Source organism: Pogona vitticeps, chromosome 14, assembly GCF_051106095.1.
Source record: "Pogona vitticeps strain Pit_001003342236 chromosome 14, PviZW2.1, whole genome shotgun sequence".
Taxonomy (NCBI): Eukaryota; Metazoa; Chordata; class Lepidosauria; order Squamata; family Agamidae; genus Pogona; species Pogona vitticeps.
In genome coordinates, this window is record NC_135796.1 from 8457589 (window position 1) to 8482685 (window position 25097).

Genomic DNA, 25097 nt, shown 5'->3' on the forward strand with positions numbered 1-25097 from the left:
CTTTTTTTACCCTGACATATTCATTGTATTGAACTTCACAGTGACTGTTGGAGTTTGAATATTGAGCTCTGCAGAGCCAGAGGTTGGGAGTTCAATTGCTCACTGTGCGCCCTAAGAAAAGATCTAGCCTATGTAGCCTTGGAAAAGCTGTACAGTGTTAGGGTACCCCCAGAAGAAGGGAATGATAAACCACTTCTGAGTAGTCACTAGCTCGTATACCTTGAAAAGGGTTGCCATAAGTCCGAATCTACCTGACGACACACAATTAGTTGAGTAGGAGATTTTAGACAGCGGGATTTATACCACCACAAAGATTATTTTTGTGGCAACCCTTTTTGAGGGTTGTGGCAACCCTTTTTGAGAGGGGAGAAGCAAGAGTGGGGGAGAGAGAGAAAATTAGGCAACTAAAGCCCATATACGAGAAATGCATACGTATGCACAGTCATAGACTCTCAATCCCAGTAGTAAACTTTTTACTAAAGCCAAACCCTCATTAAGTCCAGCTGCATGGGGATATCCGTATTTGTATTCTAGTCCCCACTTTTTTTTCCCTATATCTTCTGTTGTTTGAACAAATGTGATTGCTGGTATACTTTTAGAAAACTTGCACATTTCCCAAAGTTTTCTTAGGAATTAAAAAACAAACAAACCAGGATTTGTATTCTCGAAGGCTTTCATGGCCGGGATCTGCTGGTTGTTGTGGGTTTTTCGGGTTCTTTGGCCATGTTCTGAGGGTTGTTCTTCCTGACGTTTCGCCAGTCTCTGTGGCTGGCATCTTCAGAGGACTGTTCTTATTGCAGTACTTAATGTGTGAATTATTAAACTACCTTTCGGTATAGTTAAAATGGTCATTAGGACATAGAACCTGTTGTTAATTTATTTGAATCCCACCACTGATACAATTCAGTTCTGATATAAGAATGCTTTGAGCAAAATCCAGGTGTGATTCCCAACTGCAGCTGCCCTATCAAATGAATGAGACACATAATGTTGACTGAATGAATTCAAGCCATTTAGCAACTCTACTGTAGTTGGGACTAACAGATGGATTCAGCCCTCTAATTCTATCTTTTCTATAATGTCTTTTGCAGCCGAGTTAAGATGGGAGACCTTAGTGTCCTAGTGAAAAAATTAAGGTGCAAGCCAAATGTCTCCTGGTCTAGAAGATATTAAGTCAAACTGTACTAATCCCAGATTTCAGTTTCCCATGAAATTGTATTATCTGTTTTTCCTAGAAAATTCCAGTATGTTGTTAACACTGGTTTAATTGTCAACAGACCCCACAGTATACAAGCAGTCTGAATACATCTTCTGACACCTACATCTACACAGTGTAAGGTGTAGGTAAGACTCTGATGATAGTGACTGAAGACAGATAGGCTCCCTCCCCACATTGTGTCCAAGATTATAATCAACAGATGGATGCCATGCTGGTTTTTTCACACACAAGCTGGCATGTGTAATATTTCAAACACAACCAACTGGAGTACAAGCAATGACCAAAGAAGATCTTACAGCACTGCAATACAACAATCTGCTGGCCAATCCCAGGGCATAAAAACTCATAGCCATGGGTCTATGGCATGTGGTTATCCACAGAAACTATTACTCTGGCTGAGAGTATTTACAGCAATTTCATTCCACTAATTAATTATGATTCATGGTCATTAAATATAGAAGTGATATGGTTGAAGCAAATGTGGCCAAATGAGGTACCAGGAAAGGTTGTAATGTTGCAGAATAGTCTGGGATGGTTAAACCCTTCCTTCTATTCATTTATCTGCTATTTATTTTGAAGGCTGTGTCATTAGATGATTGATGATCTATGATGAAGCACCCTTGTAAAAATAACTTTATGCTTATCTTGGTGTGCGTCATGTCTAAAAATAGGTAGGGTTTGGGAGACCCATTTAAAAACTGACATAGGCTCACACAAAAGCATGTGCATTGCCTTTTAGAGACTTGGCAGCAACTGTATTGTTTAGACATCGTAGGCTTGTAACCAATGCATCAAGCTTTGCATCTCACGTGGTCTCCTGTCAAACCACTTTTGCAGATGTTTTAAAACGCTTTGTGCTGTACCTTTGAAATGTCAAAACAACTAGTTAAATAAAGGGCTTGGATTGAGAGATGTTTATGGTTTGATGTGACCATTGTGGACATGTATCCAATATTGCCAAGATGGGGAGCCTTCAGCCCTGCATAAAAATTTAGTGTTACTTCCCATAAGTTTACTATCCAAAGGATTTCTTTCTTTCTTTCTTTCTTTCTTTCTTTCTTTCTTTCTTTCTTTCTTTCTTTCTTTCTTTCTTTCTTTCTTTCTTTCTTTCTTTCTTTCTTTCTTTCTTTCTTTCTTTCTTTCTTTCTTCTACAGATTTAGTGATAAACTAATGGAAACAGTTCAGAAAGAAAAGGATCTCCTTTCATGCTCCCCCTGCCACAGACTGCCACACTACAGAAGACCAAAGAGCAGGTTGTACCACCTGTACCACAGCATCCTATGGAATTATTGAGAAGTGAGCCTTTCTAGAATATGGACTACCAGGCCGTCCAAGATGAAAATTCAACTCTTAGTTATTCCATATGCAAACCTAACAAGATTCTCACAGCTCTCCAATTGCTTTCTAGCTTTCCTCCCCTACTACAAAATCAAAGTCACCACGGCAACCCGGAATTTTAATCAAAGGAAAAGTAGAGCTGTTGTTCAATGCAACAGAAAAATTGCACCTAGTCTTCAAAAAAGGGAAGGTGTTTTGGCCTTTGCTAGTCTTGTTGTCCTACAAGCAGAAATAGCCGCCTTGGATTTGTGAGTGATTAGACAAGGAACTGTTTCTAAGTACAGTAATAGACAAGGTAAGTATGGTACATCTATATATTTGATTGGGACAACAGAAGAGGTGTTTCTGCACACAGTAATATGAATCAACCTAATGTTTACTTTATGGACTAATACACAAAGTGGAGCACATTAATCCTGTGGTTTTTTTTTCACTTAAGAATTAAAGATTAGTCATGTTGGTTCAGATTTATTGAGATTAGCATTTGGTTCCACAGTGATCAATCTCTGACCTATAGGAAGCCTCGAAGCAGGACATAAATGCAAGTACAGTGGTGCCCCGCAATACGATGACCCACAGTACGACGAAACCAAAGTCCGACAACTTTTTTGTGATCGCTATAGTGATTGCAAAATGATGGTTCCTATGGGGGAAATGCACTTTACGATGTTCAGGTCCTTGCTTTGCGAACCGTTTGTTCGCAAAACAACTATTTTTCTGGCTCCGCAAAATGGCTTCCCTTCGCAAAATGGCTTCCCTCCTTTCATAAAATGGGTGTTTTCCAGACAGAAGCTTCACAAGACAGCAATTTAAAACAGCTGGTGAGCGGTTCTCTATGGGTGATCTTCGCTGGACGACGAGGTATTTCCCCATTGGAACGCATTAACCGGTTTTCAATGCATTCCAATGGGGATTTTTTTTCACATGACGATTTCACTGCACAGCGATTTTCCTGGAAAGGATTATTATCATCATGCGGGGCACCACTGTACCTGTTAATGCTCCCCAGCAACTGGTATATGGAGATATACTTAATAGCCACCTGAGTAGCAGCCACTGAAAGTCCAAGAGTCCATTTTCCAAGAGTTTGTCTATTTTATTTTGAAATAAGCATGTACATCTTATGGACTCTAGGGTGATAAACCTCCTTGTTCGCTCTGCATTTTCTACCTTCTAGTTTCATTGGACAACTCTGAGTTCCAGCATTACAAGATAGGCAGAGAAACATGGTTCTGTCAACTTTCAGTATATCATTAATAACCTTATACAACTTCATCATATCCCCATGTATTTTAGATAAAGGTAAAGGTTTCCCTTGACATTTAGTCCAGTTGTGTCCAACTCTAGGGGGCGGTGCTCATCCCCATTTCCAAACCATAGAGCCAACGTTTGTCCGAAGACAGTTTCCGTGGTCACGTAGCCAGCGCGACTAGACACAGAACGCCGTTACCTTCCCACTGAGGTGGTACCTATTTATCTACTCTCATTTTTACATGCTTTCGAACTGCTAGGTTGGCAGGAGCTGAGACAAGCAAAAAACTAAACTCTTTTGTTCACCTTTCCTCATAAGAGAATTGCTCCAGGCATATTGTCTCTGAAACTGCAGGAGCAAATACTGTATTACTGTTCTGGTTGATAGCTACCAGTGCGGCACTGATAATTTCCACTGCACAACCTAGTTGGAGATGGTTAACATTTTCAGTGGGGAATGGGCAGCCAGAGCACTGCAGATCAAGACAAACCGGCATCTCACTCTCCCTCATGGTCTCATGCCAATTCTTTAGAGGGAGCTACTCATGTACCTCCTAATGAAGAGACATTAGCCATTACATTAAAATGACAAATGGAAACCCATCCAGATCTTTCTCCACTCTTTTCCTTTCTTCACATCTTCTGGAACAATAATAGACACACACACCCATCATGGATATTCATCTGGCAATGGCATATCTGAGCTAAAAGTGATTAATTGCTTGGCACTCCAATTGCAATATGCTTCCATTGTGATTAATACTCATCAGTTAAACATGTATTGGAAAGAGGTGGATACCCTATGGCAATGCTGCGACAAATTACATCCTCTGCCAACAGCTAAACATCACACAGTATTCAGCACCAACAGCCCTCCTAATCTCAAGATGATTTATTGACTGAAGAGACAATAAAGGAATAGGACGGCCTTCATTTCCTCCTGCCATGAATAATCTCTGAACACAGCGATGGGAGCAGGGATATTTTTCTACTGCAAAAATCTTACACACACAAACTTCACAATTTAAGACACATTTAGCCCACCGTTTCTCCCCATCCGTCCTCCTCAAGTAAGGCCACTCCTCCTGTTGAGGAGGTGGGGCTTCCTACTTGAGGCCCCACCTCCTCAGCCATGAGGAATCCAGGGCACAGTGCTTCAGTCTCTACCAGTGATCCAGCACTGGTGAAAGAAAGAAGCAGGCAAAGATGCTGTGAGTCAGGCAGCATGCCTAGAATTATCTGAAGCCTCTTGTACATTACTACTACTATTACCACTACCACCACCACCACCACCACCACCACCACCACTACTACTACTACTACTACTACTACTACTACTACTACTACTACCACCACCACCAACAACAACAACAACAACAACAACAACAACAACAACAACAGCCATTGAGCTGCAGAGCTGGAAAGGACCCTATGAATCACAGAAGTCCAGCCCCTTTCAAAAATGCACACTGTGAAACTGAACTCCCTACTTCTGCTCCACGGCCAGAGGCCTAACCCATTAAGCTATCCAGCAGTTCACATATACTATTAACATGCATATTTAGCATTTGAAAAATGCACACAAAGATGCTTTAGTCTATGAATGAAATACATGAAAATAGAGAAACTGTGTCCCCAGATATTCATTTTATGCATGAAAGGAGGAAGAAATCTGACATAGAACATGGGCAATATGGGAATATTGGCAAGATATTTATAGCAAAACTTGGCAAAATTATTTTTCAGACTATAAATGCCAGAATCCTGGGATCAGGTTGTCTCAGAAATTCTGGGATAGAGTGGGGTGGAAATCCAACATTTGGGCAGTCCAAAACAGTAAGTTTTCCAAGTTTCAGACTAGGGAAAAGTAATTTGTGGCCATTCATATCAGTTTGGGCTGCCAATCCCAGCATCTTTCATTAATGGCAAGGGTTGCTGAGAATTCCAGTCCAAAAACAAACAAACAAACAAATCTGGAGGGCTACAATTGTCCATTTCCTATTCTAGATAAATGTAAGTAAAAATGTGACTGAAAAATTTCCTCACTCTTGCATGAATAAAGAGCTACTCTCTTTCTCCTGTGTAGAGACTTGCTAGGTTTTCGTCCTGGATAGTGAAGAAGGGAAAAAAAACCCTCCCCTCCATGCAGCCCAGAACCAAGATACCTAGCTAGCTGTGTATGAAAAGGAGAAATCCAGTGGCCTAGTGACAGGCATTCTCTCTCTGAACCCCCAGACATCAATCACCAGGGCTGGCGTGGAAATCGTATCTGCCAGACAGCCTTCCTGAGGAAGTGATGGTATGGCAACACTGATGACCTTTTTTCTGTGACATGGAACCGTGAAGTCTGAGTACGTAGCTTAGAGTCAATAATTTCCTGTCTTCATTTATGAAGTAACCTGTTGCTCATCTCCTGTCTTGCTTGTCCATCTTCACAGGCAGATGTATTTAATTAGCAAAAGGAGAAACAGCCCAGGCAACCTGTCGTTGTTTTTTTCTCCTTTTATTTTTCAAAAAAATCCACATTAATTATTCTTTTGCAATGCAAAAATCACAACTCCATGGTTCAGAAAGGCTCTCACGTGGAACATTTGATTTCACAAAAATAACTGCTTGGAAACAGATGGGGGAAAATGCATTGTTTTACCTCTTTCTTGTGGGCAGCAATTGGTGCCAGAGGGAGAGGACTATCAGTGGGACCGAGCTGATGAGCACATCAGACTGAAGTTAGCAAGATCTAGCTTCTAGTCCTCACAAACCCACAAAACTCTCTCACCAAGTCATTTTCTCTGTTGACCTGACTTACTTCACATGGTTGTTGTAAGGAAAAAGCAGTAAGGAGGAAAGCCAGTTTCATAGCCATCAGATCATAATAAAGTTATGTAATAGCTAATAAATAATGCCCCCCAACAGCTGGATCTAATTTGAATACAGAAGTATCTTCGGAAAAGACAGACTGAGATTAAATATAATGACTAGAGGCTGAAACTGCTTTCTCCTGACCCTTGCACTCCAAATAAGATAAAGGTTTCTTAGGCTACAAGAGTAGGCAACTTTCAGCCTTCCAGATGTTATCACATGACAATTCCTGTCACTCTTTGAGCAGCACAGCAAATGCTGGGAGAAATAGAAGCCATGTCTTCACCATTTTTGTTTCCAGAAAAAAGAAAGGATCATTCAGCTCTGCAGAAAATTGTCCTTGCAAACTTTTATTTAGTCTTTATGTCATGTTATGTCATGTCCTGTATTGTTTTTGTTGTTAATTATGTCACTTTTGCTCCCTGGAGCTCCAAATGATAGACTGTTTCAGCCCAACAACAATATGAGGGCCTAAGAATCTCAAGGTCATCCAGAGAGTTTTGGAAAATGAGTGAACCCCTTCTAAGCTTTGGATGCTGCTGGACTCCAGACTCTACCAGTTCTAGCCACTGAGCCAATGGTAAAGGATGACGACATCTGTATTCCAACATCATCTGGAAGGCCACCCACAACACACACACCCTGTTTTAACCTAACTTTCCCTGACCTCCCGTGGTATCAGACAAGGCACTGGTTATGGATGATGAAAGTTATCATCTGAAATATCTGAAAAATAGTGAGATAGGGGTCCCTTCCATAGATGGCCTGTGTTCCAAGCTGGTGGGAGAAGCTCAACCAAGCATTATGGGGAAAAGCTGTTTCCTTGCACAGACCATGAGTTGTTCCTGAGGCCTGCTCTGACCACCAGAGACAAAATCCCACCTAAAGAAAAACTCCACATGTACCGTATTTTTCGCTCTATTAGATGCACTTCCTCTCCAAAAAAATTGGTGTGAGAAGTCTGTGCATCTTATGGAGCGAAGCTGGTGATTCCGCCACCACTGGCCCCATGGGGGGTGGGGGGTGGGGGGCCTCCCAAGGGTCCAAGTCTGCCTTCCAGAACCCTTGGGAGGCTCCGCCCATGCCCCCACGGGTCCAGCGGGAGTGAAATTGCCACCTTCTGGGACTCTTTTGAGGCTTGGGAAGCTTCAGAAGAGTCCCTGAAGGTGGCGATTTCGTCCCCTCTGGCCCCCGGGGGGGCCGAGTGAGCCTCCAAAGGGTCCTAGGGTGTGTTCCATAAGACGGATCTCTCCATAAGGCTCACCAAATTTTTAAGAGAAGAAAACAGATTATTTTTTTCCTGTTTTCTCCTAAAAATTGGTGCATCTTATGGAGAGGTGCGTCTTGCGGCGTGAAAAATACGGTAACATAATCATGCAATTGGCTTCCTTGTTTCCAGGGCTTCCAGTCACACATCCAGTCTGCCAAGCTGCCGTGTGATCAGTTATGCACTCCAGGGAAGACAAAATACATAATGGTCATTCTTGGAAACAGGAACCTTCCCTTATGTGACTGCAGAGGGCAATAGGATTCTGGGCTAAAAGGAGAGTGCTACAAAATGCAAAATCTGTTTCCTCTCCTCTGAACTGAGATGCAGCAAAGAGCAGCTTCTTCGACCATATTAAAGGCGAGATCTATCACAGTGTCTGTTTCTCTCTCCCCTCCACCACTTTTTCTTAGCACATTCCTCACATGGAGATACGACCTAGGAAATTGGATGGCTCTAATTAATGACTCATTAACTGACACTGACAATGTCCCTCATCTTAATTTATTAATATCAAGCTTGGCTCCTCCATCTCAGGCACTTGCCATTGAAAGGCAGAAACACACTGTACCTTCAAGGAAAAGCATTCAATTTTTTCATATGCATCAGAAAGTTCAAAATGCTTTCAGATCTTAAATCTCTCTGCCTGCTGTCAGGTGTTCAATCCCTCCTTTCTTCAAAGCTCAAGACTCACTAGCTTAAGAGCCAGAAACTTGATGGATGAAAGAAATAAAAAGATAGAATGAGAAAGTGGGTGGAGGGAGGGGAAAGTGTCATTGGCAAATGGGGTAAATGAATGGAGCATATCATTCTGCTCAAGTCAAGGCACACGTGTGTGCGCATGCATGTATTGTGTTTTAAGAATGGTAAATTTAATGTCGCGCATGAAGGATGACAGGAAGGAAAGTCAGCCAGAGAAGAGGCGAATGAAAGTGAAACTGTAATTAAAGGAACATAAGATTCTAGCAGCCAACGTCTTTGCAGTGAAAATGCAAAGCATGAAGACGTAACAGGTTTTCCCAGGACACAACACAGATGGATGCTTCTGTTCAGCCACTTCTGCAGCATAAAATGACTCCTGATACTTAGAATTTAATTTATTTCTCTTCCTTGTCTGTCCCATGATGTCTCCCTCCCCACCCCCAAAAGGAAGGGAAGGGGGGAGCATTTGCAGTTGATTTTACAACTCATTTGTTCCTTGTTTCAAACTATGCAAAGATTTTATCAGAAAACTCTTACTGGCATCATTTTTCAAGCCAAGATGTTTACTTACATAGAATCATACAACTGTAGAGCAAGAAGGGATGATGAGACTCATAAAATCCAAATTGTCACGTGATCATCTAACCTCTATTTAAAACTTCCACTGATGGTGAGATATTATGAGGTAGGACATTCCACTGTCAAATGGCTCTTGTCATTAGAAAGCTCTTCAGCCGGTCTGGGGCTCAAAGCTGGTATGCCCTCAGTAGAATGTCAAGCATGGCTACATGCATTTTGTTATTGGTTAAAGGTGGTCTATGCCCCAATAACCTATATTATTTGCTGAAAGATGTCTTTGCCCGCTCATGGCATAAGGGATTTACAGAAAAACTACATCTCTTAGGCTTCTCTATGGCTTTCCTACTGAGACAGCCTCAAGGTAGCATTAAACCAATACTTACACAACGTATCAAAGATATAGACCTTCAATACTCTCTAGCTTGTGCAGGCAGGACTTGTTCACAACTGTGTTTTGCCCTAAATTTTAACTTCCCAAATTATAGCACCAAGATATTGCTTTGCCTTTTCAAGGGCTAGGTTTAATTGCTTTCCCTCAGCCCTTTTAAACGGGTGTTTTAATAACACCCCATAGGGTGAAAGGATTTGTCCCGGTGGGAAAGAAATTATTGAGACCTTGGCGCACATCATTTTAGAATGTAGCCTATATAGCATCAAACGCATTTGATATCTTGGTTCACTCATGACTAAATGTACTGGTCTACCTCCCACAAGCTATTTGAAATTTCCATTGTCTGGAAAGAATCAAATAATTATGCAGTTAGTGGCTAAGTTTTTATTTTCAGTTATAAGAATGCGCACAATGCTATAGCAAGATTCTATATAATACTATATATTTATTTTATCTATTTTACCTTTGTATGAATGGGTCTATGACCACACAATAAAACTTACTATTTCTTTTGTGCAGATGTGAGACGCATCCTCTCCACTACTTCATCCTAGTCATTAACAGGGAAGTTGAAGAATGCCAAGAATAGGACAGAAATTTGCATCACCTTACTCATCGCTTGTCTCCAGGATGACAAGAAACCATTGATGAACTCTCTCTGGCTACAGCTTATCAACCAGCTACAAATCCACCCAAATGTGGTGCCATCAAGCCCAAATTTTACCAGCTTCTATTACTATATTGTAAATTCTTCTTACTATGCCTTTCAATGTCTTATTTTCATCTGTCATTTTTCTTTAATACAATCTCCTCAAATCTCGTAAAATCTCTACATTTGCAATTTCTTTTTACCCAATCTTTATTCCATTACTCTGAGTATGATTAAATCAAAATATTTTTTCCATTCTTAAAATGTTTTTCTTTATTCCCTATCTTTCCCAACCAACCTTTTATCCTTATAATCTGTTTCTTCCTTAATAGATTCTCCAAATTTCATTTAATTTTGTAATTTCTATCACTGAGTGCAAAGAAGAAGTTGATGGGGTAAATACTTTTTATATATTTGTTCCAAATATACAACAGTAGAAGAGCAAAAGCTGAGAATAAGCTGAGATTAGTTAAAGACACCAAAAGATTAGCTAGAGACACTAAAAGCAATTAAAAAAGCATTCTTCAGATATGTGCAAAGAAAATACAAGGAAAAGAAATAGTGGCACAGCTACTCAGTGGAGATGGAAAAATGATAACAGATGACAAAGAAAAGGTAGAAGTGCTCAATTCCTATTTTAGCTCAGTCTTTTCTCACAGGACGGACTATGAACCTCCAGACAAATTGGAAGTGCAAGGGGAGGGAGCAGGATTTCAGCTGGAGATTGATAAACAAATAGGCAAGGAACACTTTACCACCTTGAACGAGTTCAAATTGCCAGAGCCAGATGAACTGCATCCGAGAGCACTGGAGGAATTGGCTGAAGAACTCTCAGAGCTGCTGTCCATTGTTTTCTTGAAATCATGGGAAACGGTAGAAGTGCCAGATGATTGGAGGAGGGCTAATGTTGTCCCTATCTTCAAAAAGAGCAGAAAATAGGAACCTGGGAACTACAGGCCAGTCAGCCTAACATCAATCCCAGGCAAAATTCTGGAACAGACCGAAAAGTGGTCATTGTGCAAGAACCTAGAAAACAATGCAATAATTAGAAGCCAACACAGATTTGTCAAGAGCAAATCCTGCCAAACTAATTTGATCTTGTTTTTTGAGCAGGTAGAATCATGGATAGACAAGGGAATGCTGTAGACATAGTACTGTATATCTTGATTTCAGCAAAGCTTTTGACAAAGTGCCACATAAGATCCTGATTAGCAAGCTAACTAGGTACAGTATGGGCTGGATCAAGTGTCAGGGGGATACACAATTGGCTACAGAAACATACTCAGAGGGTGATGACTAATGGATCCTTCTCTAACTGGGAGGAGGTAAGAAGTGGGGTAACCCAAGGTTCAGTCCTGGGCCCAGTGCTCTTCAATATTTTAAGACTGAAAGAATTGGGCATGTTTAGCCTTGAGAAAGGAAGACACAGGGATAATACAACACTTTTCAAATACTTGAAAGGTTGTCATGCGGGGGGGGGGGAGTAAGATCTGTTCTTGATCATCCCAGAGTGCAAGAATGCAACAATGGGCTCCAGTTACAGGAAGCCATATTTTAGCTGAATATCTGCAAAAAAGTCCTAATTGTTAGAGCAGTACGACAGTGGAACCATGTACCTCAATACATCGCATTCTAGAGACATTCAAGAGAAATGTAGACAACCACCTGGCAGATATCTTTTGATCTGTATTCCTGCATAGAGCAGGGGGCTGGATGTGATGGCCTTATAAGCCTCTTCCAACTTCAGTATTCTATGATATTATTGAAAAAAGTTTTTAAAAGTTTTGTTTACCATACTCTAATTATTTTATATAGACAAACTATTCTCAGGGTCCCATCAATTTCTTGCAATTTCAAACCTACCATTTCCCCCGAAAATAAGACAGGGTCTTACATTGATTTTTGCTCAAAAAACCCATTAGGGCTTATTTTCAGGGGATGTTTTATTTTTTTTTCTTGTACAACAATCTACATTTATTCAAATATAGTCATCTCATCTTTGTCTGGTGGCTGCACAACGGTGGAGGGTGGGGTTTCACTTAACTGGGGCTTATTTTTGGGGTAGAGCTTATATTATGAACATCCTGAAAAATCATACTAGGGCTTCTTTTCAGGTTAGGTCTTATTTTCAGGGAAAAAGAGTAAACATATTAAATAATAAAAATCAGATATAATTTCATGTATATTTCTCATTCAATTGTCTATATAAATAATAATAATAATGTGCTATCTAGTCAATTCTGACGTATGGCAACCTTTTTTTAGAGTTTCCAGGAAAAGAACTTTCAGAAGTGGTTTCCCATACCCTTCCTCTGGGGGGGGGAGGCGCCCTGGGACTGTGCAGCTTACCCAAGGCCACACAGGCGGGCTCTTCTACCAGGAGGCATAGTGGGGAATCAAACTCCTAACCTCTGGCCAGGGATCTAAACCATTGATTAATCCAGCCAACTCTGATTAAGTATATAAAATAGCCTTATATTAGGAAGACCTACCTCTCTCTGTTTTTAAAATTTATACCATCTCTTCTTATCAATCCTTACTTTTTAATCTGCATTACAAAATGTATCAATCAGATTTTGCCAGTCTTTCAACTATTCATCAGTTATCTTTATCAATAAAATCATAAATTAAAAATTAATCTTAAGTAAAATCTTCATTTTACATATGATTGTCCTGCCAAACAAAGGAAGGCCAATAGTTGGCCGAGTCCTCTTTTCTCCTTTTTGAAGATGAAAAGGGGGAGAGCAGAGGAATATTAGCAGTGACAAACCTCAACAGCATCTTAAAAAGCAGAGACATCACCTTGCCAACAAACGTCCACATAGTCAAAGCTATGGTTTTTCCAGTAGTGATGTATGGAAGTGAGAGCTGGACCATAAAGAAAGCTGACTGCTGAAGAATGGATGTTTTTGAATTGTGGTGCTGGAGGGAGGCTCTTGAGAGTCCCCTGGACTGCAATGAGAACAAACCTATCCATTCTGAAGGAAACCAACCCTGAGTGCTCACTGGAAGGACAGATCCTGAAGCTGAGGCTCCAATACTTCAGCCATCTCATGAGAAGACTCCTTGGAAAAAACCCTGATGTTGGGAAAGTGTGAAGGCAAGAGGAGAAGGGGACGACGGAGGACAAGATGGTCGGACAGTGTCATCAAAGATACCAACATGAATTTGACCAAACTCCGGGAGGCAGAGGAAAAGAGGAGGGCCTGGCATGCTCTGGTCCATGGGGTCACAAATAGTCGGACACGATTAAATGACTAAACAAGAACAACAAGGGGAATATTTGCCTGCCTCCAGACATGCAGTGATCTCACTTGTTCTCTAAGAATTCTTTTAAAAATATAAACAGAGACCCCAAAGTTGCATCTCCAAGTTCCTTTAGCATCTTAAATGCAGTCCATCAGGCCCTAGAAAGCTGAATTCATTTTCTTTGTTTCCATTGCTGGTTTTCACCTGCAGCCCTGATGGCAACACCAGTTCTGTTCTTACTCAAGGGAGCACTGCCTTCATTTTTGGGAGAAGACACAGCAAAGCAGTTCTGCCTCTCTAAAGCACTCATTAGCACTCATTCTCCATCCCTCCATGCAGTAAACCTACCCCTTACTTGTTCTTTCTGTTGCTTCAAGCATAGTTGTGGCACTCCTTGTTGTTGTTGTTGTTGTTGTTGTTGTTGTTGTTGTTGTTGTTGTTGTTGTTGTTGTTGTTGTTGTTGTTGTTGTTGTTGTTGTTGTTGTTGTTGATCTCACTTGAAAATCTGAGCTTTTACTAAGCCTTAGCCCTCCTGATCTCTTCCTTACAAATACTGGCTGTTTGCATTTTTCCTTGATTATTAACTCTTCTTCCATTTCCTATACATCTGTCCTTTTAACCTGTTGATCTGAAAGCTCCTCTCCAACCACTCTTGTTTCTTAGGTTACTTCCTACTTCATAGGATCTGTTTGAAATTTGTCCTCAGTATTAAGATACTCCCATCTAAAGTGAACTTTCTCCTGTTTTGAGTATTTGTGAATATGGGAATTCTCTGTAAGCTTATTGAAATCCAAAATATGTTTCAGCTGAATCTCCACCAGCACCATGTGCTTGGAACAGAACATGCGGCTGCATTCGATCAAAAAGCCCTAAACTTTCAAATGCTGAAACACTCAGATCAGCCTCAAGCTAACAGATACGTATAACCTTGCCTTCTTCTGCCTCTTCCTTGATGCCCATGCAAAATAATCTTTTTACCAACCATGTTTATAAGCTCACAAGAACCAAGAGAGCAGCTGTAGACATGGCAGCTTCTAGACAATATGCAGTACTGTCACTATTATTGTGAATACCATTATATCTACAGACAGTGTGTTTCAGCGGAAAGCGGACTGGAGACTGGTTAGGGAATGGGTTCTCTGCCTCCTTGAGAGTCAAGATTCCTGACATGCAGCTCACTTGTGAACTGGGGTGTTGGTGCTGGAGATGAAGATTATGCCCTTGAGGCCACATGTATAGCGATGGCCACGATGCAGAGTGAGGCAGAAGAGGAGACTGCTGGGCTGGGAGGTGTTTGAGGGCCGGAAGATACTAATGTCACTAAAATACTCAACGGTTAGGTGGGAGGCCATCCACCGCTGTGATCCCAACACTATGATCCACGTGCTGGGAGGAATTTCTGGTGCCACCTGAGGAGTCTGCCTGAGTTTGCTAAGACAAGGACAGGCGCCAAGAGGATCACAGGTTTAAGAACCAGAGATGGGCACACCACCAGCAGAGGAAGCAGCAGGGGGAAGTGGTTTCACAGCAGAGACCTCCTGGCCAGCCTGCTCTCAGCCAGTCAGGCAGCACTTCTCCTGTACCTCCTCCTTCCGTGCTATGCTACACCGGAGAGTTGACCCAGATCTGGGTAGAATTTGGTCATGCCTCCCATGAGAATTACTGCACCTACAGGGCAGATGCCACCACTGGGGACATTGGAGGTGTAGCAGCAGAATGAGCTCATGCTACGCTCTTTTCAGGGACAGCTGGCTGAATGCCTACAGCAGCCCTGTTGCAGCCGCCTGTGCCTGGCTTACCTGAGAGGTGTCCTTGAACTGGTAGAGGGCACAGGGCTCCATTCCTCTCACTGAAAGACTTCTAAGAGGGTTCCCCTTCCTTAAAGATTTCCGGAGTGAAGGCAACTCCCTCAAGATACTAAGTTTTCTTGTTTAGCCTGTTAGCCCTTTAAGGAGTTCCATTACTCTAATGAAGAGTTTGTTTCTGCAATCACTCATTATGTGATTATGGAGCTGGGTGTGGAAGGTGCTCACATTTTTCAAAAAAATGGATTTGTTTTTATTCTTAAAATGCTTTTTGTTCTTTAAAGAAAAGCCCAAACGATTATAGTTCCTACTCCAGTCCTCTGAAGATGCCGGCCACAGAGAGTGGCGAAATGTCAGCAAGAACAACCTTCAGAACACAGCCAAAGAGCCCGAAAAACCCACAACAACCATCAGATCCTGGCCGTGAAAGCCTTCAAGAATACATTGATTATAGTTTTAATTTAAAATGTGTTATAGCTCAATGATCTCTTTATGATTTAGGGGTTACAGATTCTAATTTTATATTAAGATACAAAGTCCACACAAGTTCACACATACACAAAACAAACACGTATGGTGCTGATAGTGGAGTCTCCACACTTTCAGGTCATGCTTTAAGGGCAGCTCTTCTGTGTAACCCGTGCACTGGAAAAGTGGGACAATGGCAAAGAGCAAACTTTACCTGCCCTCAGACTTAGACAATCTGATCTCAACATGGCAAAGATCATCATAAACCTTTGTGAATTTACAACCCCTCCCTATAAAACAAACGGCTGGCAAACAAATTAATCAGAGTGTCTTTAGCTAATTTCAAGCACAACACTGATATCTTTGGTTAACTCCAGTGAGTGTTATTTTTATGATCAAACAGCACCCTCTGGTGTTTGCAGGGAGTCAACCAAGCAGCACTCATACCGAAGGGATGTGTCCGGCAAGAAAGTAGATCAGGTTGTCTGTTTGTATCTTTCCAGGTGATTTTATTACATGCTTCCAAGTCTTAATAGTTTAGCAGTAGCAACAAAAAAACAGTCCCTAAAAGACTTCTGAAATTGAAAGCATTTTGAGCATGGGTGAGCAACATGGGCAGCAAACTTTGTGAAACAAACCCCCAAGCAAAAAAAAAAAAAAAAAAAAAAAAAAAAAAAAGCTGAAAGGCACCTTTCCCCCACATTCTGACAGTATATCTGCTGCCCTCCACTTTGGTTCAGCATTTTGCATATAATAGATCTTGGGGTTGTCTAGGTCAGTGGTCTCCAAATTTGGGCCTCCAGATGTTCTTGGACTTCAACTCCCAGAAATCCTGGCCAGCAGAGGTGGTGGTGAAGGCTTCTGGGAGCTGTAGTCTAAGAACATCTGGAGGCCCAAGGTTGGGGACCACTGGTCTAGGTTGTTTTTTTAAGCATACTCTTAATCCATCCATCCATCCATCCATCCATCCATCCATCCATCCAATCAATCAATCAATCAATCAATCAATCAATCAATCAATCAATCAATCAGTCTGTCTGTCTGTCTGTCTGTCTGTCTGTCTGTCTGTCTGTCTATCTAAATATTTTTACCCCACTCTATCTGTCTGTCTGTCTGTCTGTCTGTCTGTCTGTCTGTTTGTCTGTCTGTCTGTCTGTCTATATATTTTTACCCCACTTTTCTCCTTAGAAAGGACTCAAGGCAGCTTATACAGTGGTGCCCCGCATAGCGAGGTTAATCCGTTCCGGATTAACCTTCGCTATGCGAAAACATCGCTGTACGGGGCAGGAAAAGCATATTGGAACGCATTAAACTTAATTTAATGCGTTCCAATAGGCGCCAAAACTTACCCCTTCAGCGATGTTTTCGCGGTCCGGTGGCCATTTTGGAGCCGCCGATCAGCTGTTCGGCGGCTCCAAAATGGCCGCCGGATGACCCGAAATGGCCCCCTGTCAGTGTTTTCGCTCCCTCCCCTTGCTTACCGAGGTCGCGAAAACACTGTGGGGGGGCATTTCGGGTCGTCCGCAGCCATTTTAATCAGCTGTTCGGCGGCTCCAAAATGGCCGCCGGATGACCCGAAATGGCCCCCTGTCAGTGTTTTCGCTCCCTCCCCTTGCTTACCGAGGTCGCGAAAACACTGTGGGGGGGCATTTCGGGTCGTCCGCAGCCATTTTAATCAGCTGTTCGGCGGCTCCAAAATGGCCGCCAGACGCCCCAATCGTCGCAAAGCGAGTGCGGCGATTGGGGCAGCTCCGTATAGCGATCCCCAAAAAGGGATCGCTATATGGATTCTTCGTTATACGGTGCGCTCGTTAAGCGAGGCACCACTGTATATTACAATATAATATAACATTTAAAAGCTAAAATCAGTAGGTATACAAATATTTTAAAAGATCAAACAACTACCACTCAAAAAGAAAGTAAACAAAAGCAACACCAAAAATGCATTCAAAGCAGGGAGGCACAACAAGCTGTTTTAAAACTGCACGGAGGCAGCCAGTCGCTGAAAGAAAGCTTGCCTGGAGAGAAAGGTATTTGTCTAGAGATGGGGCCAGCATGGCCTCCTGCAAAACTTCTTCTAGAAAATGTGAAGTCTTCCCCCATCCTCTACTCTAAAGAAGATATCTGGCCTTAATACTGCTTTCCCAGTTTTGTTTTACACCCTTTTTATGGACGACACAGGTGTGTTTAGCTTCACTGAGTGTACAACTGAGCTAAGAGCCAGAGAAGAATTTTTTAAAGCCAAATCCTACTGGTGTTCACATTTTTTTAAAAAACCCTGGGATTGTTTTTGAGCATGTGTGTTGTGGGTTTGTCAAAATATTGCAAAATTGAGTGGGCATATGGTGACTTTTTCAGCAAAAAAACCAAACAAAACACTTTTTGGGGGTGAGGTTGTATGTGCTAAGGAAGAGGAGACTTAAGGAACGCAAAATGGTATTGACAGTGCACTGGGTCTACAATTAAGGCATCAAAAAGGCCAACTCATCCCTCACACACATACGCCTTGCCCAGATTCTTTTCCAAATGATATTCAACATGCCAGGATGCCCACCAACCACAGAGTATGCATTTTCAAAATACAGAGTATATGTTTTCAAAATATATGTGCCACATGCATGCTGGTACCTCCCATCCTGTTTTTCAATAGTCCCATTTTGATATTAAGCCTGTTGGCATATAAATATCTAAATCACTATTAGCATTACTTGTTCTGTTTTTTTTATTTATTTTTACTGAATTATTACAAGAGAATAACAAAATAAGTAAATAATATCAAAGTATACCAAGACAAAAAACATTTTTGTTGTTTTTATATTGTTTATTATCTTGGTATACTTTTATATAGCATTAATTATTCTGTTATCTGTTATTTTTTGATAACATTTTTGGACGATGTTTACCTCCCCATTGCTGACATTATGGTGCTTTGCTCTGTTCGACCAGAGGGGGGAGAAGCACAGATACTGCCATAACCCAGGCAACCTTGTGGGTGTCCAGTAACAGCAGGATGCTGTGATAATGAGTCATGGTGGAATTTGTCTGAGGTTGCTAAGCAACTGCAGTGTTGTTTTCCCTCTATCCTAACAATCAGAAAATGGTCAATTAGTAGCTGAAGAGGAAACGAGGGAGACAAGGGGATACATTGGGACAAGGAAGAGGCAGGGGGAAAAAAATCCTGTGTTATAATTCTGTAAAGTGTTATAAGAGAGAGGCCAAACATTTATTTGGGACCTCCTGCAATTACTCTCTGCTTCCTTATTTGATCCCTTCCAATCAGTTGACAGTAAAAGTTTGGTAAAGGTAAAAGTAAAAGTTCCCCTTGACATTTTTAGTCCAGCCGTAGTCCGACTCTAGGGGGCGGCGCTCATCCCGCTTTTCAAGCCATAGAGCCAGCACCTATCTGAAGACAGTTTCCATTGTCACGTGGCCAGCGTGACTAGGGAACGCCGTTTTTCCTTCCCACCGAGACTTATCTACTCGCATTTACATGCTTTCAAACTGCTAGGTTAGCAAGGAGATGGGACAAAGCGACGGGAGCTCACTCCGTTGTGTGGATTCGATCTTACGACTGCTGGTCTTCTGACCCTGCAGCACACAAAGGCTTCTGCAGATTAGCCCGCAGGGCCACCACGTCCCTAGTAAAGGTTTGAGAAGCACCTAAATAGATGTCTTTGCCTTTTTCCATACCAGAAATCAGTTTTAGAGATATGTATTTGCGAAGGCTTTCACGGCCGGGATCTAAAACGTTAGGAAAAACCACCTTCAGAACACGGCCAAGAAGCCCGAAAAACTCAACCAGTTTTAGAGATAGTTTCTACTATATAAGAAAACATCACAGAAATAACAGAATACATCTTTGATCCAAGGGAGGTTAAAAAATAGTGGTGGGCAACACACAACCCTTCAGCCATATTTATTTATTTATTTATTTGATTTATACCCCGCCTATCTGGACTACTCATCCACTCTAGGCGGCATATGGGAACTCTGCCTATTTCTACCACGCCTGGACACTTCCAGACCTCACCCGTTCAGTCTTTCCCTCACACACCCATTGTGATTTTTCTTTAAAGGGAGGGAGGGAGGGAGGAAAGAAGGAAGAACTGTTGCAGCTGAAAATCTCCTAGAGTTGCAATTCTATAAAGCAAGGGGTGTACATATGATTTCATGAAAATTACATTTTTACATGTTTTTCAATCTGAAAACAAACTCTAATCACTTTTGGTTTTAAGATAAAATTTTAGAAGGCATCTATTTATTTATTTATTTATTTATTTATTTATTTATTTATGTATTTATTTATTTATTTATTTATTTATTTAATTTATACCCCGCCCCTCTAGACCATGTCTACTCGGGGCGGCTTACAATATAAAATATTCGGTGCCAGCCGAATTTCTGTTGGAAGGGTGTTCCACAGCCGAGGGGCCACCGCTGAGAAGGCCCAGTTTCTAGTTTTTTCTTTCCGAGCCTCTCTCGGCGTCAGGCCCCTCAGCCGTCCCTGCTGGCTATGTCGGGTGGTTCGGGTAGATCTGGGTGGGAGGAGACGGTCTGCCAAATATTGAGGCCCCAAACAGTTTAGGGCTTTATAAATAATCATTAGCACTTTGAAGTCGACGCAGAAATGGATGGGCAACCAGTGCAAAGCAGCCAGGGTAGGGGAGATGTGTTGGTGTTTTCTCACCCCACTCAGTAGCCTGGCTGCCGCATTCTGGACCATCTGTAATTTCCGCGTCAGCCTCAAAGGCAGCCCCACATAGAGTGCGTTACAATGGTCTAATCTCGAGATTACGAGCGCATGTACTAGAGTAGTGAGGGCCCCCCAATCAAGATATGGGCGCAGCTGGGCAATCCGCCATAGATGAAAATAGCCGGAGCGGACCACGGACGCCACCTGGGTTTCCATGGTAAGCGCCGGGTCCAGATGTACCCCCAAGCTGTGAACCTCATTCTTTGCGGCAAGGGTCACCCCCCCCCAAAAGAAAGGGAGTTACCTATACCGCTGATGGAAGGACCACCCACCCTCAAGACCTCCGTCTTGTCCGGATTCAGCCTCAACCCATTCGACTGCATCCATTCCAGTACAGTCTTCAGGCAGCGCTGAAGGGACAGAATGGCATCCACTGAGGAAGATGAGAAGGAGATGTAGAGCTGTGTGTCATCAGCATACTGGTGACATGAGGCTCCACACCCCCTGATGACCCCCCCCCAGCGGCCTCATGTAGATGTTAAACAGCATTGGAGAGATGATCGACCCCTGTGGAACCCCACAATTGAGGCTCCACGGGGTCGAGACCCTCTCTCCAAGCTGTACTCTCTGGGGGCGGTCCTCCAAGAAGGATCGGAGCCAAGCAAGCGCTAGGCTCAGAGTGGTATAGATTTACCAGATGAGCGGGATATAAATCAAATAAATAAATAAATAAATAAATAAATAAATAAATAAATAAATAAATAAATAAATAAATAAATAAATAAATAGGCCACCTATCCCTAACTCAGAGAGCCTCCCCAGGAGGATACCGTGGTCAATGGTATCAAAGGCCGCTGAGATGTCAAGGAGGACCAACAGGGATATATTACCCTATCGGCCTCCCTCAGCAGGTCATCCATCAGTGCGACCAGTGCCATTTCTGTGCCGTAGCGCGGCCTGAAGCCCGACTGGAATGGGTCCAGAGCACTGGTTTGGTCCAAAAGCGCCTGAAGCTGATCTGCCACCACCCTCTCAACCACCTTGCTAAGGAAAGAAACGTTGGCAATGGGCCTATAATTTCCGATGTCGTCCGTCGGCAAGTTTGGTTTCTTCCTAATGGGCCTAATGAGTGTCTTCTTGAGGGCAAGGGGGACCTTGCCCTCCTGGAGAGACCCATTAATTATTGCAGTGGCCCATTCTGTTGTTACAGGCCTGGCTGCTTTGATTAGCCAGGCCAGGCAAGGGTCGAGAGAAGAGGTGGAGGCCCGGCAGCGATCAAGCGCCTTGTCCACCAAATCTGGCGTCACAGGCTGAAAGGAATCGAGAATTACCGGGCAAGGTGGAGCGCTGGACATCTCAGCTCGATCCATTGTATTTGAAAAAGGAGAGAGATCACGGCGGATGGCCTCCACTTTAGATTTAAAAAACGCTGCTAATTGGTCAGGTGAGATGCTAGCAGGAGGCCCTTCACCCAGACCAATTCTGGATAGATCGCGAACTATACGGAAAAGTTCTGCCTGCTGATTAGAAGCATCGCTTATCCGGTCAGCGATGTAAGATCTTCTAGCAGCCTTTACCTTAGCCAGGTAACGGTTAGTTGCGATCCTGATAGCAATTTTGTTGTAATCCATCGGTTTCCTTCTCTACACGCACTCTAGCCGTCTCCTTATTCGCCTCATTGCTCGTAGATCCTGGGTATACCAGGGTCCTGGCCGAGCTCTGGTCCTGAGAGGGCGTTTGGGTGCGATCTTGTCAGCACTCTAGTGCATCTCTAGTGCAGAGGCAGGCTGAAGCTGGTCCCACACACTAAAATCGACCATCCCTACTGCTGAAGGGGTCTTTAATATTAAGGGGTTCCCTGGAACGAACATTTCCCTCCACAGAAAACTGGCCATGCTTGACCACACCAAAGGCTTTTACATTCCAATATTCTCTGCTCCCAGCTGTTTTATCTGCCAAATTCTCAAAGCAGTTGATCAAGTTGCCTACAGGAAGCCCAGAGCCAAGACATGAGCACAATAGCTATATACCTCAGCACCTGGAATAAAGACACATGGGGGTTAAAACATGAGTGGAATTACTAAACCTGATCAGCATCTGTAGCTTGGAATATCACAAGAACCAAAAGGGGAGAAGGCCTGAAGCTAAGAAAGAGGCCTAGGATTTCTATGGATACTCTTGAGTTGCACCATTCTTGCTTAACACTATCTGGGAAGAAGACAGAAAGCATGCAGCCGCACCTGATTTATGGACACTCCTGAGGCAGGAGAGAGAGGCGTTCAGCCGGGCACACTCCTCCCTGTTGGCCCCAAACTTCTCTAGAGTCTCACAGACCTGCTCATCTGTCATTTCCAGGAGGTCCTCCAGGCTTAGTTGGCCAGGGGTGATTTCCTAGAGGAAGGAAGGATGACACACCATCAGAAGAGGATCCTATCCTGCTCACTAGCCACCTTGGTAACTGGTGGCTTGTAGAACAAATACTGCTCATCAAAGAGAGGTCATTTATTACACATTTGCTCAACAACAGATCAGACATTCCCTCTAACACAAGAGACAGTGCAAATCATGAAATAATTCAGTAATGCTTGCCATTTGTGGTGCTCCTCATAAGCATCAAAATGGGCCACAAAACCTGCAGTGTAAAGTGATGCTGCTTGTTATTTTTGCTAGCATTCATATCCTGTTCAAAGATGTTCCGTTTCATTCGGCATCCTCCAACCCATTTTCCATCCCTCCTCTCCCACTCAAGCAAAATTCCATGGCTCCTAAGGATGCTCTCTTTGTGATACCTCTCGGCCATCACTTCCCTAGCCAGTCAGCTGCCCCCACTCCACTGCTTAAAGATTTCTTGGTACTTCTACTAACATTACTTGTGATCCAAACACATTCTTTATAACTTTATGCAGTATGTGGAAAAGATGTGGTATTCCTTCCTGCCATGGAGCTAATCAGCATGCAGGATAGACATAAGAACATAAGAAGAGTCCTGGTGGATCAGGCCAAGGGTCCATCTAGTCTAGCTTCCTGTACCTATCCAATAAGAGGCACTTCAGTGGCGGGAAAAGTAAGGTCCTGCACTTAGGCAGGAGAAACCAGATGCACAGGTACAGGATAGGTGGTACCTGGCTTGACAGTAGTACCTGTGAGAGAGATTGAGGTGTCCTGGTGGATCACCGCCTAAGGATGGGTCAGCAGTGTGTTGCAGCTGCCAAGAAAGCCAGCACAGTCCTAGACTGCATCAATAGGGGGATAGCATCAAAATCATGGGAAGTGATAGTCCCACTCTATACCACGCTGGTGAGGCCGCATGTGGAGCGCGGTGTCCAGTTCTGGTCACCACAATACAAAAAAGACGCTGAGGCCCTGGAAGGGGTGCAGAGAAGAGCAACATAGATGATAAGGGGACTGGAGGCAAAATCCTATGAAGAACGACTAAAAGAACTAGGTCTATTTAGCTCAATGAAGAGAAGACGGAGGGGAGACATGATAGCAGCCTTCCAATATCTGAAGGGTTGCCACAGGGAAGAGGGCATTGATTTATTCTCCATTGCGCCTGAGTGTAGGACACGAACCAATGGGTGGAAACACATCAAGAGGGAGATCCAATCTGGAAATAAGGAGGAATTTCCTGATGGTGAGAACTATTAAGCAGTAGAACAGCTTGCCTCCCGATGTTGCGGGTGCCCCATCACTGGGTGGTTTTAAAGAAAAAAAATTGGACCACCATCTGTCCTTAATGGTATGAGGTTTCCTGCCTTGGGCAGGAAGGTCTCTTCCAACTCTATGACGATTCTATGATTCTACCTCACAGTGGCCCCACCAGATGCCTCTAGCTACAACTAGATACCTGTCTCCTGATACCATTCCCCGGCATCTGGCATTTGGAGGTACCTTCCTTTTAAGCCTGGAGATTATACATCCCCATCATGGTTTGTCACCTCCGATGGACTTTTCCTCCAGGAATATGTCCAATCTCCTTTTAAAGGCATCTAGGCCATCACCACATCCTGTGGCAAGGAATTCCACAGACTAACAACATGCGGGGTAAAGAAATATTTTCTTTTGTCTGTTCTCACTCTCCCAACACTGAAATGTGAGCAGATGTCCCCTGGTTCCAGTATTGTGTGAGAAGGAAAACAGCTTCCCTCTATCCACTTTACTCATCCCCTGCATAATTTTATATGTCTCAGTCATGTTCCCCCCCCCCCGCTCAACTTTGGCCTCCCCTGGAATTGCAATGTCAATTGATCCAGACATTTCTTCATTCTGTTACCCTGTCTCCCCGAAAATAAGACCCAACCTGAAAATAGGCCCTAGTATGATTTTTCAGAATGCTCGTAATATAAACCCTACCCCAAAAATAAGTCCCAGTTAAGTGAAATCCCACCTTCCCCCATTGTGCCTCAACCAGAAGAAGATGACATGACAGTATTTGAATAAATGTAGATTGTTTTACATGAAAAAAATAAAACATCCCCTGAAAATAAGCCCTAATGTGGTTTTTTGGAGCAAAATTAATGTAAGACCCTGTCTTATTTTCGGAGAAACACAGTATGTTCAATGTTTCCACAAGTTTTTGGAGGCTGACAAGTTATTTTTTTGCATAAAATTAGTGCACTAATTTTG

At 42.8% G+C, this 25097-nt stretch overlaps 1 protein-coding gene across 2 annotated transcripts in view; it reads right to left on the reverse strand.

Annotated features, from left to right (window-relative positions):
• The window catches only part of KSR2 (kinase suppressor of ras 2), a 349645-nt gene that overhangs the window by 270025 nt on the left and 54523 nt on the right, over positions 1–25097 (reverse strand). For both annotated transcript variants that reach the window (XM_078381644.1, XM_020812104.3), the window contains exon 3: positions 22712–22862. In XM_078381644.1, coding sequence (XP_078237770.1) covers positions 22712–22862 — 151 coding nt within the window. The remainder of the gene's footprint in view (positions 1–22711; positions 22863–25097) is intronic.